The sequence below is a fragment of the Melanerpes formicivorus genome, unplaced genomic scaffold, assembly GCF_026170545.1.
Source record: "Melanerpes formicivorus ecotype bairdi unplaced genomic scaffold, bMelFor1.0.p_v2 SCAF_5, whole genome shotgun sequence".
In the NCBI taxonomy this organism is placed as follows: domain Eukaryota; kingdom Metazoa; phylum Chordata; class Aves; order Piciformes; family Picidae; genus Melanerpes; species Melanerpes formicivorus.
In genome coordinates this window covers 37,160,872-37,183,760 of record NW_027142357.1, presented here as the reverse complement: position 1 = coordinate 37,183,760, position 22,889 = coordinate 37,160,872, and the positions used below count along the sequence as shown (strand labels likewise).

Sequence of the window (22,889 nt, the reverse complement as noted above, 5' to 3'; positions counted from 1 at the left end):
GTTAGGAAGTGAAGCAAACCCTTCAGCCACCCCATGGTCAGTGAGAACACCTCCTCCACTGAAGGTCCACAGCCCCAACCCTATGATCCACAGCATCACCGTGCAACATAGCCCACATGCCCACCCTCCTCCTGCCCCACCTTTCAGGACCCTCCCAGATGGCTCCCTGTGAGGACAAAAGCCACTTCAGAAGAGCTGTCTGGCTCATCTTGTTCTCTGAGCTGCTTGGCTTGCCTGTGAGCTCCTTCCTGCCCTCAGCAGGCTGGGGCACCTCGATCTCAGCTCCCATCGCAGCGTCCCCGCAGAGCCTGCCTGTCACCCACATCCTGTTTCCAACCACAGCTCTGAACATCTCCTGTTGTCATCTTGCAGCTACCAAGGCATGTTCTCTCTGCTGCTGGGAGAGCATCATTTATTTGGCTTTTCTGAAGGTTGAGTGTCCAGGCTCATTCAGCATTTCCAGACTGAAAGCAAGCATGTACAGACTCATGGAATCACAGATGGGTTTGGGTGGGAAGGGACCTCTAAAGCTCAGCCAGTCCAACCCCAGCCTGCAGTCAGCAGGGACATCTGCAACCAGAGCAGGTTGCTCAGAGCCCCAGACAACCTGACCTGCAATGGTTCCAGGCATGGAGCATCTCCCACCTCTCTGGGCAACCTGGACCAGGGTCTCACCAACCTCAGCATCAAACATTTCTCCCTTCTCTCCAGTCTGAATCTCCCTCTTTTAGCTCAAACCATCACCCCTTGTCCTGGCACAACAAGCCCTGCTCAAAAGTCTTCCCCAGCTTTCTGATTGGCCACTTCATGCCCTGAAAGGGCATCAGAAGGTCTTCCTGGAGCCTTCTCTTCTCCAGGCTGAACAAGCCCAACTCTTTCAACCTTGGCCTGACAGCAGAGGGCTTCCAGCCCTCCCATCACTGCTATGGCTTCCCCTGGCCCCACTCAAGCAGGTCCATGTCTCTCCTGTGCTGAGGACTCCAGAGCTGGCCCCAGCACTGCAGGTGGGGTCTCAGCATCTCCTTAATGCTTGCAGGAGACCTGACGGAAGCCAGTTCCGACTCTACTGGCTTAGCAACCTTCACTGACGAGAGCAGTGCTGGGAACAGGTTGTTTTCACCTGAGGTTTATCTCAGAGGGGAGCTCTGAGGTTTCTGAGAAGCCCAAGAAAGCCTGCCCCAGCAGCACTGCCTGGTAAACAGCAGCATGTTCTGCTGGGTCAGGAGAGGAGTGACTCACACAAGGCATTTAGATTACATTTAAAATTCCTCCAATTGTGTTTGGAAAAAAACATCATTAGGTGGCCTGGGTGGAACAAAGAGCCTGTCCCCGTGTGCCTGAGGGAAATTGAGTTCTCTTTCTCCTCACTTCTCTGCCCACACTTATTAAATCACCTCCTGGAAGTTAACCTGGCCGCCTGAAGCCTCTGCTCCTACAGAACCATGAGCAGCTGCTGACCTTCCTGCCGAGGAGCAGCAGAACATCAGCCCCACGGGCATCTCCTGCAGCCCTGGGACTGCAGAGGGACCAGTTGCAGGCACAGCTCTCTGAGGAGGTCCCCAGAGTGAGACCCACCACCAGCTCCAGACACAGAACAATCCTGCTCGTCCCTGCAGGACAATTCTCTGCCTTTATTCCACCTGCTTTGAGGAGGCCAAATCAACCTGAGCTGTGCAGTCAGGGCCCTGCAAGAGGATGAGCTTCTTCCCAAATCTGCTAAAATTCTGGCCAGGCAGCTTTATCCAAAGGGAAGACAAAAGGAGGCTGAGGTTTCACCTTCTGGCTCTCTACTGAAAGGAGCTTGGAGCCAGGTGGGGGTTGCTTTTTCCTCCCAACAAGAGGAAACAGGCTCAGGTTGCCTCAGAGGGAGGTTTAGATTGGACATGAGGAATAATTTCTTCCCCAAAAGGGATGTCTGGCTTGGCCCAGGCTGCCCAGGGCAGTGATGGAGTCCCCATCCCTGGAGGCGTTTCAGAGCTGTGTAGATGTGGTGCTGAGGGCCATGGTTTGGTGGTGACCTGGCAGTGCTGGGCTCATGGTTAGACTGCATGATCTTGAAGATCTCTTCAAGCCAAAACAATTCCACAATTTTATGATCCTTTGCTGTCAGCAGGACTGACCATGGGAGCTGATCCTTGATTTGGAGGCTGGGAAGTGGCTTGGGGAGCTACCCATTGCCTTTGTGACAGACAGATGGACTCTGCACATCCCCAGGTAGTGACAGCAGCATCTCAGGGCAGCATGAGCGGCCCCACAGTGAAAGGGAGAGGCTGAGGGAGCTGGGGTTGTTTAGCCTGGAGAAGAGCAGGCTCAGGGGAGACCTTGCTACAGCTTCCTGAAAGGAGGTTGTAGCCAAGTGGGGGTTGATCTCACCTCCCAGGCAACCAGCACCAGAACAAGAGGACACAGTCTCAAGCTGTGCCAGGGGAAGTTTAGGCTCAAGATGAGGAGAAAGTTCTTCCCAGAAAGAGTAATTTGGTGGAGTCCCCATCCCTGGAGGTGTTCAGAAAAGGCTTGGATGTGGCACTTGGAGCCACGGTTTAGTTGTCAGGAGGTGTTAGGTATTAGGTTGGACTTGATGATCTCTGAGGTCTTTTCCAACCTGGGTGACTCTGTGATTCTGTGGTGGGTGAGCTCCTGGCCCACTCCAGCACATCCATGTACATCACCCACCACAAGCCACAGCTGCTCCTCTGCCCTTCATCTCAGAACATTACTACTTGGGGCCTCTGTCACACAATCTAGGCTCCATCCTCTTTTGGGCAGGGCTCTGTCACTGGGTTGAGCAGAAGCTCTGTTAAAGGCCTTTGGTAGGACATCACTTTGGGAACAGGAAATGAAGAGTTCTGAGTTCAATCACCAACCTACAGAACACTGAAGTATGCTGAGGAAGTTCTGCAAAGGTTCTTTGCACTTCAGAGTTGGTCATTTTTCAGGTTAATGAAGAGCTCCAGGGTGTGCCCTGATTAAGAATCAATATAATTAAAGACCCTAGAGCTCTGTACCATTGTCTAGAGGATGGCCATGCAGTACCACCACACTTCACCCACTGCCTGAGCTGGTGCCTTCAGTCCCAGGCCATGCAGGAGTCTCAGACAGAGTCCCAAGCATCAAGGACCATAGAATCACTGAATTGTTTGGGTTGGAAAAGACCTCTAAGATCGAGTCCAACCATCAACCTGTCCCCAAGTGCCATGCCCACAGGTTTCTTGAACCCCTCCAGGGATGGTGACTCCACCACCTCCCTGGGCAGCCTGTTCCAATGCCTGACCACTCCTGCAGCAAAGAAATTGCTCCTAACCTCCAACCTAAACCTGCCTTGGCACAATTTCAGGCCATTTCCTCTCATCCTATCACCTGATATACTAGGGAGATGACACTGACCCCAAACTCTGTCCAAGCTCCTTTCAGGTAGCTGTAGAGAGCAATGAGCCTCAGTCTCCTGCAGGCAGAACACTCACACTTCCTCAGCTGCTCCTCACCAGCCCTCTTCTCCAGACCCTTCCCCAGCTTTGTTGCCCTTCTCTGGACCTGCTCCAGCCTCTCAATGTCCTTCTTGGAGGGAGGGCCCCAAAAGTGCCCCCAGTGCTCCCGGTGGCAAGGGTGGACGACGCAGGGGCTGTCAGACCCGACTCTCTTCCTCCTCCACCGCCCGCTGGAGGCCGGGGATGAACTTCAGAAGGTGCTTTCTGACGCTGGCTCTCCTGCTTTTGCGCGGGAGGGTTCCGAAACTGCCGCTGCAGCTGCCGCTGTAGCTGCCGGCCTCCCACAGCGGGGACATGGAGCCGCTGCTGGCCAGGCTGACGCTGCGCATCCTGCGCAGGGACGAGCTCCGCGCAGCGCCGTCCCCGGCCCGGGGGAGGAAGCAGTCATCGTCCAGGCTGGACTGGCGGCTCAGGCTCTCGGTGGCCGAGTCCTCGAAGGCTGCGCTCTGGCAGCAGCTGTCGTCGCTGCCCAGGGTCATGGAGCTCAGGCGGGAGCTGCTCTCGCTGGAGAAGCGAAGCTGCCTCGGGAAGAGGGCTCCGGGAGTGCTGCAGCCCCCCGGCCAGCTGGGCTCCTCCAGCCCCAGGGCTGCCAGCACAGCGTTGGCATTCATCTCCCCTGGAAGGGAAGCCCCAGAGGAGTGTGAGTGTGGTGGGTTGAAATTTCCACAGCCACCCCCCCCCCCCCCCCCCCCCCCCCCCCACGTTAGAATAGGCTAGGCTAGGCTAGGCTAGAACAGAACAGAACAGAATAGAATTAACCAGGTTGGAAAAGACCTTTGAGATCATCAAGTCCAACCTATCACCCAACACCATCTCATCAGCTAAACCATGGCACCAAGTGCCTCAGCCAGGCTCTTCCTAAACACTTCCAGGGATGGTGACTCCACCACCTCCCTGGGCAGCACATTCCAATGGCCAATCTCTCTTGCTGGGAAGAACTTCTTCCTAACATCCAGCCTAAACCTCCCTTGGTACAGCTTGAGACTGTGTCCTCTTGTTCTGGTGCTGCTTGCCTGGGAGAAGAGACCAACCCCCACCTGGCTACAACCTCCCTTCAGGGAGTTGTAGACAGCAAGACGGTCTCCCTGAGGTTCCTCTTCTCCAGGCTAAGCAACCCCAGCTCCCTCAGCCTCTCCTCACAGGGCTGTGCTCCAGACCTCTCCCCAGCTTTGTTGCCCTTCTCTGGATACGTTCAAGAGTCTCAATGTCCTTCCTAAACTGAGGGGCCCAGAACTGGACACAGGACTCAAGGTGTGGCCTAACCAGTGCAGTTTACAGGGGCAGAATGACCTCCCTGCTCCTGCTGGCCACACTGTTCCTGGTGCAGGCCAGGATGCCATTGGCCTTCTTGGCCACCTGGGCACACTGCTGGCTCATGTTCAGCTGCTGTCAACCACTACCCCCAGGTCCCTTTCTGCCTGGCTGCTCTCCAGCCACTCTGACCCCAACCAACCAAACCAGCCCTGGGCAAACAACCAACCAAGCAAATCAACCCTGGGCAACCAACCTACTAAACCAACCCTGGGCAACCAATCAACCAAACAAACAAACAAACCAGCCCTGGACAAACAAACAAACAAACCAACCCACCAATCAACCAAACCAACCCTGGACAGCCAACCAAGCAACCCAATCCCTCCCCTGCTAAGCCCAAGTTAAGAATGGAAAGTCTTTTCAGCCCACATCTGCTGAAGCAGATGAGCAGGATGAATCAGTCAAGCAGCATCCAAATTCATCATCCCTGGAAAAGAAAAAGCTTTCCCAGGGCCAGCCCCACTGCGAGGAGAAAGAGAAGGCAGATGAGGAGGTGGCAGGGTGGCAGAAGCCACCACCCTGTGGTTTCTCAGCCAGACACGAGAACCTACCGTGCAGCAAGCGCTGCTCCTGCACCAGCAGCGAGCGCAGCTCCACCACCTTCTGCTGCAGGCTTTGCTGTGGGGAGAGAAGGTACATATCACACACACACATCTTGGGAAGGTCCAGGCATGCCCCCAGGATTCTTCCTGGAGTTCTCCCAATGCTTTGAGCAGGAGCCATGTACAAGGACACTGGGAGAGACTCCCAGAAAGACTGTGGAGTCTCCTCTGGAGAGCTTCCAACCCCACCTGGGCATTGTGCTGCTGGCCAAGCTGCTGTGGGTGCCCCTGCTTTAGCGGGGGGGAGGGGGGTGGACTGGATGATCTCCAGAGGTCCTTTCCAACCTGACCCACAAGCTACCAAGGCTTGTGACAGCTTTCTTCCAGCTGCTCTTCCCACTGGAACACTTCCTGGTGGCTTTGGCCAAACCAGACACAGAGGGTGGCTCCAGCTTCCCTGTAATGGCCAGCACTGAAAGAGGCTCACCAGTAAGGTGGGAGCAAGAAGAGCTTCTAATAGCCTGGAGAAACTTGCTCTCACATAAAGTAGGTTTTAGAATGTTTATAGTTTACTAAAAAGCTAGGAAATTGCATCCCATAAATGCTGAGGAGCTGTCCAAAGGCTCTCCTCATCCAGACCCAACCAAAACAGAGACTACCCCCTGGTCCTGGTCACACCAACCTAACTGGAACACAGGTGGGATGGGCAGAAGAACTGCTGCCTGGAGCAGGTATCTGACCACAGTTGGATACCACAGTGTGGGGAGGGGGATGCCAAGCAGTCTATGCCCCAGGCACTGGGTGATGCACCCTGAGGGCAAAGCTTGCTTTGTGCAAGCCAAGACTGGGATGTTTCACACTCACAAGCGTGTCACCATCTCACTGTGGTCACAGCAGCTGAGCACACCCCTCAGCAAGGCTTCAGAGAGCAGGACAAACACAACTGAGGTTCTTCCACCACAGCCAGATGCCCAGAGTCACCCTGTGCCCATGCTCCTGGCAGAGGGATGGCACTGCTGGGAAAGGGCCCTTGGCTGAAAATTCCCCTCTTGAGACAGAGCCTGTCCCAGAAGATTGTGAGATTTGGGCTCCATTGTTTCCCTGGCAGGGGGCAGGGGGCAGGGGGTGGAGGGAGCCCATTGTGGTGGCTTCACTGGCTATTTGACCCTGGTTTCCAAGATACCAGCCCCACCAGCTGGTCATGGAGCTGTGCTCACTGAATCACAGAGTCACAGAAACATTCAGGTTGGAAAAGACCCTCAGGATCACCAAGTCCAGCCCAGAACCCTACTCTACAAGGTTCACCCTTAAACCATATCCCCAAGCACCACATCCAAACCACCTTTAAACACAGCCAGGGTTGGTGACTCAACCACCTCCCTGGGCAGCACATTCCAATGCCTGACCACTCTTGCTGGGAAAAACTTCTTCCTAATGTCCACTCTAGACCTAGCCAAGTCTTAGCTTGAGGCTGTTCCCTCTTGTTCTGTCACTCATTACCTGGGAGAAGAGACCAGCACCAGCCTCTCCTCAACATCCTTTCAGGTAGCTGCAGACAGCAATGAGGTCTCCCCTCAGCCTCCTCTTTTCCAAACTAAAAAGCCCCAGCTCCCTCAGTTGCTCCTCATAAGATTTATTCTCCAAGATAAATCTTATGGCTGGGATGGAAGCCTCCTGCTGCTGGGGTCTCACTGACACAGCAGTGACCTGGCTCTGGGGTCCAGCTCGTTTCTCACCGTGTCTCAACGAGTCACCTGGCCAGGTGGCCTCAGCATGCCCAGCCACCACCCCAGCTCCCACCAGCCTCAGGCACTGGGGACACAGTCAGGTGCAGTAGTACCACCTGGAGCACTGTGTCCACTTCTGGAGCCTCTAGCACAGGAAGGATCTGGAGGTGCTGGAAGGTGTCCAGAGAAGGGCCACGAGGAGGAGCAGAGGGCTGGAGCTGCTCTGCTATGGAGACAGACTGAGGGAGTTGAGGCTGCTCAGTCTGGAGAAGAGAAGGCTCCCAGGAGACCTCATTGTGGCCTTCTAGGATCTGAAGAGGGCTCCAAGAAAGCTGGGGAGGGACTTTTGAGGGTGTCAGGGAGTGACAGGACTGGGGGGGATGGAACCAAACTAGCAATGGGTAGATTGAGATTGGCTGTGAGGAAGAAGTTGTTCCCCATGAGGGTGGTGAGAGCCTGGCACAGGTTGCCCAGGGAGGTGGTGGAAGCCTCATCCCTGGAGGTGTTTGCAGCCAGGCTGGATGTGGCTGTGAGCAACCTGCTGTAGTGTGAGATGTCCCTGGCCATGGCAGGGGGGTTGGAACTGACTGCTCCTTGAGGTCCCTTCCAACCCTGACAATGCTATGATTCTATGTGAGGCCAGCATGGCTCCTGCACTCACAACCATCTCCTAGCAGCTGCAACCACACTAAGCATGCAGGGCTTTGCCCCAGTGCTACCTCCAGGCTCAGACTTCCCAGCTTTTCCCCACCAGCCAAGAGCCTCCCATCACCCCCTGGTCAGTATTCCCTCCTTCAGAGAGAAAGTTTCCCTCCTTCAAAGAGAAATTAGCATCCAGCTGCAGGGGCCCAATGCCCAAAAGCAGGCCAGCTAGTTCCAAAGGTATGCTCCAGACCCCCACCATCAGCCTTGAAGGGGAATCCAAGCTCATGGAGCTCTCATCCTGATCTTTTCATCCCTGCCTATCTTCTAGGCTGACGTGATGGTGGCCAGCATGGCAGGGACCACAGGTGGGGGGGCTGGCAGCAGGGCACACAGAGGTGCCTGCCCTGCCGGGATACCCAGCCCCACATGCACCCACCTGACCCATCAGCAATAAACCCACACCAACCCTCTGCCTTCAACAAGGGCTTGGCTCATCACTGAGGTTACCTTCAGGAGGTGCAGCTTGGTCTCCAGCTCCATTTTCCTCAGGAGCATGGCCCCGTTGACAGTCTCTAACCTGTGAGGAACAGGAGATGCTGGCATCAGAGAGGAAAGGGCTACCAAGCTCTGTCAGGATTGCCAGACTGTGGTGGTTTAAGCCTTAACTGAGAGTTAAGAGCTCAGATGGGGGCAAGGCTGAGAATCTCTCCCCCACTCCCCCCTCCTCCCTCCCAACAGAGAGGGAGGGAAAGAAAGGAAGGAGCAAATCCACCAAGCTCTAATTTGGAGTCAGCCTGGAAGTAGAGAGGGAAAGAGTTGTCTTTAAACAATATAGATATAACAATAAGAGGTAAGGTTCACAAGGGCAAGGAACAAGGATGGATGGGTGGGGGACAAAGAAGAAGAATACAAAACCAGTCTCTCTCTGAAGAGGCACAGAGGCAGCAAGGAGAAGGATCAGGACCAATCACATGGCAGAGGAGCAGGAAGGCAGCCACAGCAGCTCTCATCTAGGAGAGGCAGGAGCCAAAAGGAGCCCTAATGACTGCAATGCCCTGCTTTTTATAGCCTAGCTGGGCAGGGAGGGGGGAGTGGAACAGACTCAGTTTCCCAGGGGGGTAAACACCCTGCAGGGAGGCCCTGTTTGGTTTCTTTTCAGAATGGGCATTAACCCACCACACAGACCCCACCCCACATGGTGCCACAGGGAGACTGTGGCAGCAACCACATGTCTGGCTGGACCCTCTCCTCCATGGGTGTCTTCAGGTGTTGGAGAAAGATAAGCAAACACATAGGAGGGGCAGGTGGAAAAGGACTAAGAACAAGAAGGGCATTGAGGGGCTGGAGCAGGTCCAGAGAAAGGCAATGGAGCTGGTGAGATGTCTGGAGAACAGGGATGGTGAGGAGAAGCTGAGGGAACTGGGGTTAGCCTGGAGAAGAGGAGGCTCAGGGGAGACCTTCTTGCTCTCTACAACTCCCTGAAGGGAGGTTGTAGCCAGGAAGGGGTTGGGGTCTTCTCCCAGGCAACCAACACCAGAACAAGAGGACACAATCTCAAGCTGTGCCAGGGGAAGCTTAGGCTCAAGGTGAGGAGAAAGTTCTTCACAGAGAGAGTTGTTTGCCTTTGGAATGTGCTGCCCAGGGAGGTGGTGGAGTCACCATCCCTGGAGGTGTTCAAGAGGGGATTGGATGTGGCACTTGGAGCCATGGTTTAGTAGTCCTGAGGTGTTGGGTACCAGGTTGGAGTTGATGATCCTTGAGGTCTTTTCCAACCTTTTTGATTCTATGATTGTTCAGCCTGGAGAAAAGGAGGCTGAGGGGAGACCTCATTGCTCTCTACAACTGCCTGGAAGGAGGTTGGAGCCAGATGGAGGTTGGTCTCTTCTCCCAGGGAGCAAGAGGAAATGGCCTCAGGTTGTACTAGGGGAGGTTTAGGTTGGACATGAACAATTTCATCCCCTTAAGGGTTGCCAAGGCCTGACCCAGGCTGTTCAGGTCAGTGGTGGAATCCCCATCCCTGGAGGGGTTTCAGAGCCTTGGAGATGTCGTGTTGAGGGCCATGGATTAGTGGTGATCTGGCAGTGCTGGGTTAATAGTTTGACTCAATAAGCCTCAAGGTCTCCTCTAACCAAAACCATTCTATGACAGGGTGGGCAGCACTGGGTCACCTTCCTAGAGCTCCTCTGCCCAGCTCTCCCCTGTAGGACGAACATGGCTCTGCACAACCAGGCCATAGAGGTTTCTTCTCTCTGGGACAACACAGGACTGCAGGGCAGCAGGAGAAGCTCCCAGGAGGACAGACTATTAAGCTCCAGACCATCTGAAGGAGGGACCTACCTTAAATAGTTCCCTGAAGACTTTATCAAGTCTACTATTTGCTTGTGGCTGAAGCCATCAGTGTTTACGCCATTGATGCTGGAGAGGATATCACCTGTTGGAGATACCCAGGGGTCAACATCAGTGCCTGGAGGTCATGGATGACTTCCACATGCTCTACAATAAAAGTAGTGGGGGGGGGAGAATAGCAAGATAAGGCCACCCAGAGCAGGAGAGGACAGGACTAGTTACCAGGTTGAAGGCCAGAAAGATGGGCAGGACTTTCTTCTGTGATTTTGCAGATGCAAGTGAACACTTCCAGGGAGCAATCATTCTGGTGTGGGAGCCTAATGGTCTGGAACACCCAAAGGACACAGGGTTACCAACAATACAGGAATTACAACCATTTAAAACTAATAGTCACAGAATCTTGTCCAACCCCCTTGTTTTAGCAGGGGCACCCACAGCAGCTTGCCCAGGATCACAGTGGCCAGCTGGGTTTGGAAGCTCTCCAGAGAAGGAGACTCCACAACCTCTCTGGGCAGCCTGCTCCACAGCTCCAGCACCCTCACACCAAACAACTTTTTGCTCATCTTCACATGGAACCTCCTGGCTTCCAGTTTGTGCTCATTGCCCCTTGTCCTGCCCCTGGGCACCACTGACAAGAGTCTGGCCCCAGCCTCTTGCCTCCCACAGCTCCTTTAGCTCTTGCTGAGCATTGCTCAGATCCCCTCTGGGGCTGCTCTTCTCCAGGCTCCACAGCCCCAGGGCTCTCATCCTTTCCTCCTCACAGAGATAATCCAGGCCCCTCAGCATCTTTGGAGCATCCAACCATGACCCCTCCGGTTCATCACAGGTAGCTACTGGTGAAAGCACAGCATGCTGTGCCTTGTCCCTCCCCACCACATCTCAGGAGCTCTTTATTCTCCTTTGGGAAAGCTCTGCCTGTTCCATGTTGCTGACCTGAGAGACAATGGTGGCTCCTTGTCCTGTCCCTGGGCATCACTGACAAGATCTGGCCCCAGCCTCTTGCCCCCCACAGGCCCTTTAGCTCTTGCTGAGCATTGATCAGATCCCTTCTGGGGCTGCTCTTCTCCAGGCTCAACAGCCCCAGGGCTCTCAAGCATCTCCTCACCAGGGAGATGTCTTTTGACACATTTTGTGCTGAGAAGGGTGTGGTGCTCAGCATGCAAGTGGGAACACCACAATGAAACAACCTGAAGATGAGCAACCACATTGTGACGAGGGAGAGCAGCAGACACCAAAGGGGGGCCTGCACCCTGGTTTTGCAGAAACCCAGAGTTTAAATCATTGTCAAAACCTCAGCCAGGCCTCTCTGGTGGCAGGATGTGGATTGCTTTACTGAAGGACACTTCACTTTCCCAGCCACAGCAGAGCTGGGTGTGCCTCAGGCCTCTCAGAAGGTTCTTTCATAGAATAGAATTAAGCAGGCTGGAAAAGACCTCAGAGGTCATCGAGTCCAACCTATCACCCAACACCATCTAACCAACTAAACCATGGCACCAAGTGCCTCAGCCAGGCTCTTCTTCAGCACCTCCAGTGATGGTGACTCCACCACCTCCCTGGGCAGCACATTCCAATGGACAATCTCTTTTTCCAGGAAGAACTTCTTCCTACCATCCAGCCTAAACCTCCCCTGCACAGCTTGAGACTGTGTCCTCTTGTTCTGGTGCTGTTTGCCTGGGAGAAGAGACCAACCCCCACCTGGCTGCAACCTCCCTTCAGGGAGTTGTAGACAGCAAGAAGGTCTCCCCTGAGCCTCCTCTTCTCCAGGCTAAGCAACCCCAGCTCCCTCAGCCTCTCCTCACAGGGCTGTGCTCCAGACCCCTCCCCAGCTTTGTTGCCCTTCTCTGGACACCTTCCAGCAATTCAACATCTTTCCTAAACTGAGGGGCCCTGACTCCTGGCTGTGAACACCATGTGAAGGCAGCTGGGGCTGCCAGAGAGATTGGTTCCCAGTGAGAACTTGGAAAGCAAGAAGAGCTGATCCTTCTTCTGGCCTCTTAACCCCATCCCTGCACTACCCTGGAAGCATTTCATATTCCCACCTTCTACACAGAGTCATCCTGAGGGTGCATCTGTCGTGGTTCTGGGTGCTGAGATGTACTGAGAGGCTTGCCAGAGCAGAGGCTGGAAGGCCAGCAGCTCCTGCAGCAACAGGAAATGTCTTCTTGCTTACATGCAAACCTCAGCCACGCCTGCCTGCCAAAACCGGTGACGCAGGCTGAGCTTCCTGAAAGCCTGCCACAGCCACAGCTGCCCCAGAGACAAGAAGGCTTGTTAGACCCCCACATTTCTCAGGCAGTGTGGAACAAATAGGGGTGAAGATCAAGCAGAGTCACATCTTAGCTGGCCAGACCACACCACTGCAGTTACTTCAGCCCTTAGACCCATAGGGAAACTCTGCATTAAGTGAAACATGAAGGTCCACCATCACTGGAGGTGTTCAGGAGGAGACTTGATGGGGTGCTTGGTGCCATGGGTTAGTTGATTAGGTGGTGTTGGATGATCTTGAAGGTCTCTTCCAACCTGGTCTATTCTATTCTAGTCTAGTCTAGTCTAGTCTAGTCTTGGAGGATGTGCCACTGCAATTGACACTTGCCTTTAGTTTCTTTTCACCTGTTTCAGAGTGCTAGGTCCCACCTACCAACCTGAACAACTGGGCCAGACTGAGGGATAGGACTTGGACAAAGAGGATGGAATTTGTTACACCTAACTGGAGTCACCCAGACAGAAGTGCTAGGTCCCACCTACCAACCTGGGCCAGACTGAGGGATAGGAGTTGGACAAAGAGGATGGAATTTGTCACACCTAACTGGAGCCACCCAGACAGAGGTGCTAGGTCCCACCTACCAACCTGGGCCAGACTGAGGGATAGGAGTTGGACAAAGAGGATGGAATTTGTCACACCTAACTGGAGCCACCCAGACAGAGGTGCTAGGTCCCACCTACCAACCTGGGACAGACTGAGAGATATGAGTTGGACAGAGGATGGAATTTGTTACACCTAGCTGGAGCCACCCCGACAGAGATGTCTTGATGTCCCCACCAGAGCTACCAGGAGAGGTGAACAACTTAAGGGCATGACTGAGGGTCCCAAGAGAAGCACTCCAATCAGGAGGGTGGAATTGCCTCTTATGTTCCTTCTTCTCCTCACTGTGGAAGGCAGCTGGGCCAGTTTTGCAGGGGACAAAAAGCTTTTAGGTGGCTGCAACAAGGGCCAGAGATGTGCTACCAAAACATCTGCTCTGCAAACGTTTGGGCACTTTGGGAGCTCTTGGCCCCAGGCTCTGGTTCACATGTGGAAAGTAGGAGAAGCAGTAGCATGAGAGAAGCTCTGGCATTCAGCCACCACTGAAGCTCTCATGAGCTCCCTGCAGATGGTAGACCTCAAGTTTCACATCATCCTGCTCTGACAGGCCTAAATTTAACTTGCAGCAGGGAAATTACAGCTTCTAACCAACAGCTTAGTATGGGGCAGATGCTGCCTCTCTGTCGCCTGGACCTTCTAGTGAAGCACCCACACTGGATGTAGGTCCAGCGAGAAAATGTGCCAAGAACAATTATTTTTAATCAGAACATGATGGAGAATGCAAACCTGCCCTTGCCAATGGCCACAAAAGCCCAGTAATTGACTCAATTATCCTCCCTCCAGAAAGCTCCCCAGTGCTGGCCAGCCGAAGCCTCCCTGCTCATTAGTCCCAGGATCCAACTGGAAGCGGTTAGGCTCTTCCCAACATTCTCCTTTCACTCAAGATCCCATCTTCCCTTCTGCACAGAGAGCAGGGAGCTCTGTGGCCGTGGCTCTGACACCACAGAGAGTGAAACAGAGACATGAGAGAGTCTTAAAAGCTCACCAGTGGGCTGCTGCCTGAAGGTCAGAGTTCTATGGCACTGCCACAGCCCCCTGCACCAGTACAGACCAGGGATCATCCTGCTGGAAAGCAGCTCCATGGAGAAAGACCTTGGAGTCACAGTATCAGTATCACCAAGGTTGGAAGAGACCTCAAAGATCATCAAGTCCAAGCTGTCACCACAGACCTCATGACTGGACCATGGCACCAAGTGCCACATCCAATCCCCTCTTGAACACCTCCTAGTGGCCAATAAGTTCTCCACGGGACAGCAATGTTCCCTTGTGGTCAAGAGGGCCAAAGGTATCCTGGGTGCATCAAGGAAAGTGTATCCATCAAGCCAAGGGAGGTTCTCCTCCCCCTTTAGGCTGCCCTGGTGAGACCACACCTGAAATATTGCGTCTAGTTCTGGGCTCCCCAGTTCAAGAGAGAGAGGGATCTGCTGGAGAGAGTCCAACAGAGGCTGTGGGGATGATGAAGGGACTGGATCATCTCTGCTGTGAAGAAAGACTGAGAGACCTGGGGCTGTTTAGTGTTGAGAAGGCTGAAAGGGAACCTTAAAGTCTGTAAATATCTGAGGGGTGAGTGTCAAGATGAAGGTGCCAGGCTCTTTTCAGTGGTGCCCAGTGATGGGACAAGGAAGAATGGGTATAAGTTGGAACACAGGAGGTTCCACCTCAACATGAGGAGAAACTTCTTTACTGTGAGGGTGCTGGAGCTCTGGAGCAGGCTGCCTAGAGAGGTTGTGGAGTTTCCTCCTTTGGAGAGATTCCAAACTCACCTGAATGTGTTCCTGTGTGGCCTGCCCTAGGTGATGCTGCTTTGGCAGGGAGGCTGGACTCAGTGATCTCTAGAGGTCCCTTCCAACCCCTAACATTCTGTGATTCTGAGTTCCCAAAACTGCACCCTGTTATTCCTGGGCTTTGAATTTATGACCAGGATTTTCCAGCTCTGCTGGCCATGAGTCACTTGGCTCACAAACAGCCACAGAACAGAGACCTCCCATCAGCAGCACTCCTGACAGGACCCTGCTTTGACACAGCATCACCAAGGTTGGAAGAGACCTCAGAGATCATCAAGTCCAACCTGTCACCCAACACCTCATGACTACTAAACCATGGCACCAAGTGCCACATCCAATCCCCTCTTGAACACCTCCAGGGATGGTGACTCCACCACCTCCCTGGGCAGCACATTCCAATGGCTAACAACTCTCTCTGGGAAGAACTTTCTCCTCACATCCAGCCTAAACTTCCCCTGTCACAGCTTGAGACTGTGTCCTCTTGTTCTGTTGCTGGTTGCCTGGGAGAAGAGACCAACTCCTTCCTGGCTACAGCCTCCCTTTAGGTAGTTGTAGAGAGCAATAAGGTCTCCTCTGAGCCTCCTCTTCTGCAGGCTAAACAATCCCAGCTCCCTCAGCCTCTTGACCCTTTGGTGAGTTGTTGACTTCCACACTTAACAGAATTTGTTCCCTTATGATTTAGTCCCAAAAGTCATGCTGAGCAGTTATGGCCCAAAATCATAGCAAAACCCAGCATCTGCTTTAAAAATACATCCCTCTTGTGGAGAGAGGCAGACACTGAAGGTGGTGAGACCTTGGCCAAGGTTGCCAGAGAGGTGGCAGATGCCCCCATCCCTGCAACCATCCCAGGCCAGGTTGTCTGGGGCTCTGAGCAACCTGCTCTGGTTGCAGATGTCCCTGCTGACTGCAGGGGGGTTGGATTGGATGACTTTGAAAGGTCCTTTCCCACCCAAGCAAATCTGGGATTCGATGATGCCGTGTCAAAGGAGGCAGAAAGATGCTAGGGTAAGGGATTTTTGGAGAGAGAGCAGTTTGAGCTCTCTCTTTTTAGATTAAAACATTCTTCTATACAATTCTCCCCCAGAATATTCATTTGTGGGGGTGAGAAGGCATGGCCACTGCCTCACACTTGGCCTGGGATGAGATTTCTTCTACATTCAGTGCTCTGACTTATGAGAATGGCAAAAATCCTCACCCATGGACTTAGCTCTGAGAAAATCCTTGGACTTGCATCCCAGTTCCTGACCGGCACTGTGCACTCTTCACATATCAGGTGGCACCAGCAGACACCTTTCTGTGCTCTAATGTTGGGGCTGTGACACTTGGGGGCTTTGCACCACATCTGATGTTTAACCAAACCAACTGAGCACTCAAGCCTTACCTGGATTTCAAAGCCAAACAGTTCCTTGTCTTCTTTTAAGATAGCAACCAGGTGTCTGTAAGGAGAGCACAAAGTTCTGGCTGAACACTGAGGTGCCACCACTTCACTTTGGCCAGAAAGCCAATCACATCCTGGGCTGCAGCAAGAGGAGCAGAGCCAGCAGGGCCAGAGAGGTGATTCTCCCCCTCTACTCCAGTCTGCTGAGACCCCACCTGGAGTACTGTGTCCAGTTCTGGAGCCCCTAGCACAGGAAGGATCTGGAGGTGCTGGAAGGTGTCCAGAGAAGGGCCATGAGGATGAGCAGAGGGCTGGAGCTGCTCTGCTGTGAGGACAGACTGAGGGAGTTGGGGCTGTTCAGTCTGGAGAAGAGAAGGCTCCAAGGAGACATAATTGTGGCCTTCCAGTATCTGAAGGGGGCTCCAAGAAAGCTGGGGAGGGACTTTTGAGGGTGTCAGGGAGTGATAGGACTGGGGGGAATGGAACCAAACTAGAAGTGGGTAGATTGAGATTGGATGTTAGGAAGAAGTTGTTCCCCATGAGGGTGGTGAGAGACTGGCACAGGTTGCCCAGGGAGGTGGTGGAAACCTCATCCCTGGAGGTGTTTGCAGCCAGGCTGGATGTGGCTGTGAGCAACCTGCTGTAGTGTGAGGTGTCCCTGGCCATGGCAGGGGGGTTGGAACTGACTGAGCCTTGAGGTCCATTCCCACCCTAACAGTTCTATGATTATGTGATGTCTCTGTCTTTCTACCCAAAAGCATTGTGTGCCCACCACTGCCCACCCCAGTGCTGGGCTTCCCTCAGACTTTGTGTTGGGCTCCTTACCCAAACTCAATGTCACCTTTTCAGCTGCACAGCCCAGGTGCTGGACGCTGCTCTCAGCCCTGACCCCATGAGGGCTGCTAGGTCCCCAGGACACACATTTCATGCAGAATAAGTGAAAACAGGGCTTACAGAAGAGTCTTCTCATACCTTTGTGGCCTGGAGGAGTCATCCAAGGAGCTGGATCTGGCTAAGGCAAGCTGCAACCAGAAATGGGGATGAAAAAGGGTCAGCAGATTCACGGTTCTCTGAGGCATGTGGCTAAAATCAGTAGTTCAGAGGAAAACTAAAATGACCTGATGACATCCCACCACAGAATCACAGGGTTGTTCAGGCTTGAAAGGACCTTTCAAGTCTAACCATTAACCCAGCACTGCCAGGTCTCCACTGAACCATGGCCCTCAGCACAGCTTTGAAACCCCTCCAGAGATGGGGACTCCACCACTGACCTGGGAAGCCTGGGCCAGCCCTTAACCATCCTCCAGGGGAAGAAATCACTCCTCATGTCCAACCCAAAGCTCCCCTAGTGCAACCTGAGGCCATTTCTTCTTGTCCTATCACTTGTTCCTTGACAGGAGAGACCAAACCCCAAGAGGCTCCAACCTCCTTGCAGTAAATTGTTGAGAAGAGAAAAGGTTTCCTCAAGAGATATAAGGTCCCCCCAACTTCATATTATAAAACTATAGCCTCAACACCAGTCAGAAAAGTAGAAACCAGGCAGAACTTATGGTGCCTGCAGACAGTTCCCTCTCCAGCTGGATGCAGAGCATTCCTCCACTGATGCATGGCCATGGCAACAAGCATCCCAGATCCCTGCTTCAGGCCAGAATCATAGCATCAATAAGGTTGGAAGAGATCTCAGAGATCATCAAGTCCAACCTGCCACCCAACACCTCATGACTACTAAACCATGGCACCAAGTGCCACCTCCAATCCCCTCTTGAACACCTCCTGGGATGGTGACTCCACCACCTCCCTGGGCAGCCCATTCCAGTGGCCAACAGCTCTCTCTGGGAAGAACTTTTTCCTCACCTTGAGCCTAAAGGTCTCTGGCAAAAGCCAGGATACTGAACCAAAAATCTGGAGTCATAGCATTAGAATCACAGAATTGTTAGGGTTTGGAAGGGACCTCAAGGCTCAGCCAGTTCCAAACCCCTGCCATGGCCAGGGACACCTCACACTACAGCAGGTTGCCCAGAGACACATCCAGCCTGGCCTTCAAAACCAGACTACTCCAAAATGGAAACCAGCTGATGGTAGGTGCTCTCTGTCAGCAGTGCATAAGGGAAGACAGCCCAACCAGACTGCAGTGCTGCAGTGAGGGTGGCTGCAAAGGAGCAGCCAAACAGCAAAGCTCACAGGAGGAGTGATGGAGGAGAAGCGCTGCCCAGGCAGGACCACAGCTTGGTGGATAACTTGTGTACCCAAGCCCCCCCCATCAAGCAGAACATCTCTTCCAGACTCCTCTCAGGACCTTCCCACACTGGGGTGCTGCAACGATGTCACTGCAGTCCCAGTCCAGCTCAGCACCCAGAGGTGCTCCTTCCAGCACCCTAAAATCAGGAGGCACAGGGAGCTGTGTGGTCACCTGGGGAAACTTGGCCATTTCTGCACAACTCTGCCAATGCAGGCTGTGAGCAGCTCTCCAGGTGGGAGGGAGAAATCCCCCTCCCAAACCCAGGAGCCATCACCCTCCCAAACCCAGGAGCCATCACCCTCCCAAACCCAGGAGCCATCCCGTACCTGCTTGCGCCCACGTGGCAGCGTGCCCACCGTGTTGACCACGTGCTGGATCCTCCTGCTGTCCATTGGCACAGCCTGCTCCTCATCAGTGCCAAAGGCAAAGAGGTTGGCATTGTGGTTCTGCTGCAGGAGCTTCCTGAGGGCCATCTCGGTGGAAGGGGGCTCAAAGCAGCATTGCTCAGCCCTGCGGCGGGGCTGAGGGAACTAAGCCACCCTCGTCCCTGGGTGATCTGAAGCAGGGGCAGGAAAGGAGCCACGTGAGCTGTGGTTTGGGTGCAGGTTATGCAAATCCCTCCCAGTCACACACCAGGGCAGGGGCTGTGCTCCTAGCAGGGCTCAGAGCTGGGCTTGGCAGAAATCTGCTTAACTTCCCCACTCCTGCACACAAGTTCCCACCAGCCAGCTGCTGCTCCCTGCAATGGGTGTCCCTAAAGCACTGCTGCTGGTTGCCCTTCAGACAGACCTGGCCTGGCTGGGGAGATGAGCTGAGCTGATCTGAACCTCATGAAGTTCAGCCAGGGCAAGGGTAGGGTCCTGTCCCTGGGGAGGAACAACTTCCTGCACCAGTGCAGGTCAGGGGTGACCTGCTGGGAAGCAGCTCTGGGGAGGACCTGGCAGTGCTGGGGTAAAAGTTCCCCATGAGCCAGCCAGGTGACCTTGTGATCAAGAAGGGCAATGAGGTGCATGAAGAGTGTGGCTAGCAGGTCAAGTGAGGTTCTTCTCACCTTCTACTCTGTCCTGGTGAAGCCACATATGGAGTTCTTTGTCCAGTTCTGGGCTCCCCAGTTTAACAGAGGCAGGGAACTACTGGAGAGAGTCCAGAGGAGGCTGCAAAGCTGCTGAGGGGCCTGGAGCATCTCTGTGAGGAGGAAAGGCTGAGAGCCCTGGGGCTGTGGAGCCTGGAGAAGAGCAGCCCCAGAGGGGATCTGAGCAATGCTCAGCAGGAGCTAAAGGAGCTGTGGGGAGCAAGAGGCTGGGGCCAGACTCTTGTCAGTGGGACAGCTAGTAGTGGGACTACTAACAAGAGTTATTACTCCCAGGGACAGGACAAGGGGCAACAGGCACAAACTGGAAGCCAGGAGGTTCCATGTGAAGAAGAGGAGAAAGTTATTTAGTGTGAGAGTGCTGGAGGCCTGGAGCAGGCTGCCCAGAGAGGTTGTGGAGTCTCCTTCTCTGGAGAGCTTCCAAAGCCAGCTGGGCATCGTGGTGCTGGGCAAGCTGCTGTGGGTGCCCCTGCTTTAGCAGTGGGGTTGGTCTGAACGATGTCCAGAGGTCTCTTCCAATCCCAGTGTGCTGGGATTCATTTTTCTCAACAGACCCTTTTCATGAACCTTTCCCAAGTGCTGCTCCAGGTGCCCAGGACACCCGGGACAGGCTGGCAGAGGTGCTGGCAGCGCGGGGCACAGGCAGGGGCAGCCAGCCCCACGGGTGAGGGCTGCCAGTTTCTGTCCCTGCTGAGCCTGTGGGAGCTTGGTGCAGCCTGGCATTTGCTGTCACCACAGATTAATTCCGAGCTGATTTGCATGCCCTCAGCATGGCCCTGCTCTGCCCATGCTGGCGTGGGCAGGGCAGGGATGGGGTGCCAGCCCCCACCCACGGGGAATGGAACAGCCTTGGGGTGAGGGGCTGGCAAAGAGGCAGCAGGAGCTCATAAAATCAGGATCAGTGGGGGAAAAAAGAAACCCCTGCAACCCCTGAGGCTGGAAGCAGGCCTGGTTTGGGCTGTAGAGGCCATCACATCACACTCATAGCTGGAACTGATTGTAAGTAGAGCCAGGAGTGTGGTGGGATGGGGCCATTCAGCTCAAGGATCAGCAGAACTTGGCTGCCAGCACAGGAGGCTTTGGTTGCTCTTTTTCTTTTTCTTCATGGTTGATTCTAATCATGTTCCTGACACAGAAAGTGTCTTTCCCTCCTTCTCTTACCCAGTCCCTCACCACATCACTTCCCAGGGAGGAGCTGCATGGTCTGTGTCATCAGTCAGCATGGGCCTGGGAATGGCCCAGCAGAAGCAGGGCTGCTCCTCTTGCATCACCAGGAGCTGCAGCCATCCTTCCATCCACTGCACATCCTTCTAGGTGCTCTGCCATGCCCAAAAGCACAGCCAGGAGAACACCTCACACATTTCCATGTACCTGCACTGGTTTGGTAAAGATCTCCCTCACTTTGGTTTTTTCACATCTCATCTTGCTACCAAGCAAAGTTCCCAATGACTTTGGGAGCCAGGTGACCTGGAGAAGGTGCAGGGTCACCCATATTTGTGTGTCCCAGCAGAGATGCTTCCCCTGGCTGCTGGCTGGGCACCTCCACCTTCACCAAGCCATTCTGGCAGGGCTTGCAAGCATCCAGCAGATCTGAGGAACTCTGTGAGTTAAGGGTGGCACTGACCCTGCTCACACTTCCTGGCCCTCTTCTCCTCCACGATGCATGGTCAGAAAAGACAGAGTTAGAAAAGCAATGCAGAGTGGAGGCAGCTCTCTTCTCTTGCTGAGAGAGGTGAGATCTATCTCAGGGTGGCATTTGCCTGCTCACTTAAGCAGGTTGAGTAATATGACTTTGGTGACTCAAAGCCTCTTCCTCTTTTCCTGCTCATGGTCACCCTGCCAAGGGCCTCCTCAAACAAACAAAGTGCATTTCAGTTCCTCAGGCAACCCTGCTCTGCACTTCTGAAACCAGTGACTCATCTCCAAAGAGCAGGCAGGAGAAACAAATGAAACCTCCCATCAGAGCAAACAGCAGGACCTTGGTTGAAGCTGCCACAGCAGCCCTCTGCCACCCCCTGCAGTGATGCCACTGGTGCCTGGGTGATGCCACCAGCCCCTATGCCAAGCATAGAATTGTTTTGCTTGGACAAGACCTTTAAGATCATGGAGTCCAGCCCTTAACCCAGCACTGCCAGGTCACCACTGAAACATGTCCCTCAGCACCACACCTCCACCACTTTGAAATCCCTCCAGGTATCACAGAATCCCAGCTTGCTGGGTTTGGAAGGGACCTCTGGAGATCATCCACTCCAACACCCACAGCAGCTTGCCCAGGGTCATGATGGCCAGCTGAGTCTGGAATCTCTCCAGAGAAGGAGACTCCACAGCCTCTCTGGGCAGCCTGCTCCAGGCCTCCAGCGCCCTCACACCAAACAAGTTTCTCGTCTTCAGATGGAACCTCCTGGGTTTCAGTTTGTGCCCATTACTCCTTGTTTTCTCCTTGGGCACCAATGACAAGAGTCTGGCCCCAGCCTCCTGCCCCCCATAGGTTCTTTAGCTCTTGATGAAGGTTGCTCAGATCCCCTCTGGGGCTGCTGCAGAGCTCAGGCACCCTCACAGCAAAGATTGCGGCCCCACAACCACGAGACACCGTTGGGATAGCTTAGTCATGATGAGTAGCTGCTGCTGGCTTGCACCACAGCCTGCTAAACCATACCTGGTGCTCCCTCTGTGCTGTTACCTCTGTAGCTTGGCCTTGGCTGCAACCATTTCTCCTACAGCTGCCTCAAGCTGTTTTGAAAGGAAACCAAAACCATTGTGACACTAAGGGACTGGTTTTGCATAAAATCATTGGCTGGGTGAGCACAGACCTAGGATGGAGTTGCATTTAATGGAAAGAGAAGCTCTTACATGATTTCACTGAAGAGGCAGCAGCAGCATGATCTTGTGTGTTGGCCTAAATTCAGCCATGGTTAACACAGCCTCCTTCTATTGACTGTGCACAAACCCCCTGAGACTGGGACAAAATCTGCTGTGGGATTTCAAACGGCTCCTGCCCATGCCAGGTTTGTGTATCAGGGTTGGCATCCCACTTTGCTGTGGAGACAAACCACATGAGCTGTTCTGGGTGGCTAGCCCTTTGACCCACCAGCTTTGCCACTTGGCAAGCAGCTGGTGAGCCATGTGATGACTCAGAGCAATGGTCTGAGCTCCCAGAGAAGCATCAGCCCCATGCCTACCAGCACAGCTCCTGAACCATCCCCTGGGCTCCTCGCTGCTTTCCTCAGCAAAACAGTCATAGAATCATGGAATTGCTTTGCTGGAAAAAGACCTCTAAGATCATCAAGTCCTCCTATCAACCCAACACCACCATAGCCATCAAACCATGTCCCCAGGTGCCATCTCACAGGATGTTAGGGGTTGGAAGGGACCTCTGGAGATCATTGAGTCCAACTCCCCTGCTAGAGCAAGACCATAGAATCCAGCACAGGTCACACAGGAACACATCCAGATGGGGTTGGAAAGTCTCCAGAGAA

The 22,889-nt window shown here is 53.9% G+C and overlaps 1 protein-coding gene across 1 annotated transcript; it reads right to left on the bottom strand.

Annotated features, from left to right (window-relative positions):
• Window positions 1–395: 395 nt before the first annotated feature.
• On the bottom strand, window positions 396–18,871 carry CYTIP (cytohesin 1 interacting protein). The gene is made up of 8 exons (XM_068139195.1): window positions 18,650–18,871; window positions 17,057–17,106; window positions 16,088–16,142; window positions 10,282–10,384; window positions 10,051–10,144; window positions 8,221–8,290; window positions 5,351–5,417; window positions 396–4,101 (listed from the first exon to the last, which is right to left on the bottom strand). The coding sequence occupies exons 1-8, from the start codon at window positions 18,794–18,796 to the stop codon at window positions 3,623–3,625; spliced, it is 1,065 nt and encodes a 354-aa protein (XP_067995296.1). The 5' UTR covers window positions 18,797–18,871; the 3' UTR covers window positions 396–3,622.
• Window positions 18,872–22,889: the final 4,018 nt, after the last annotated feature.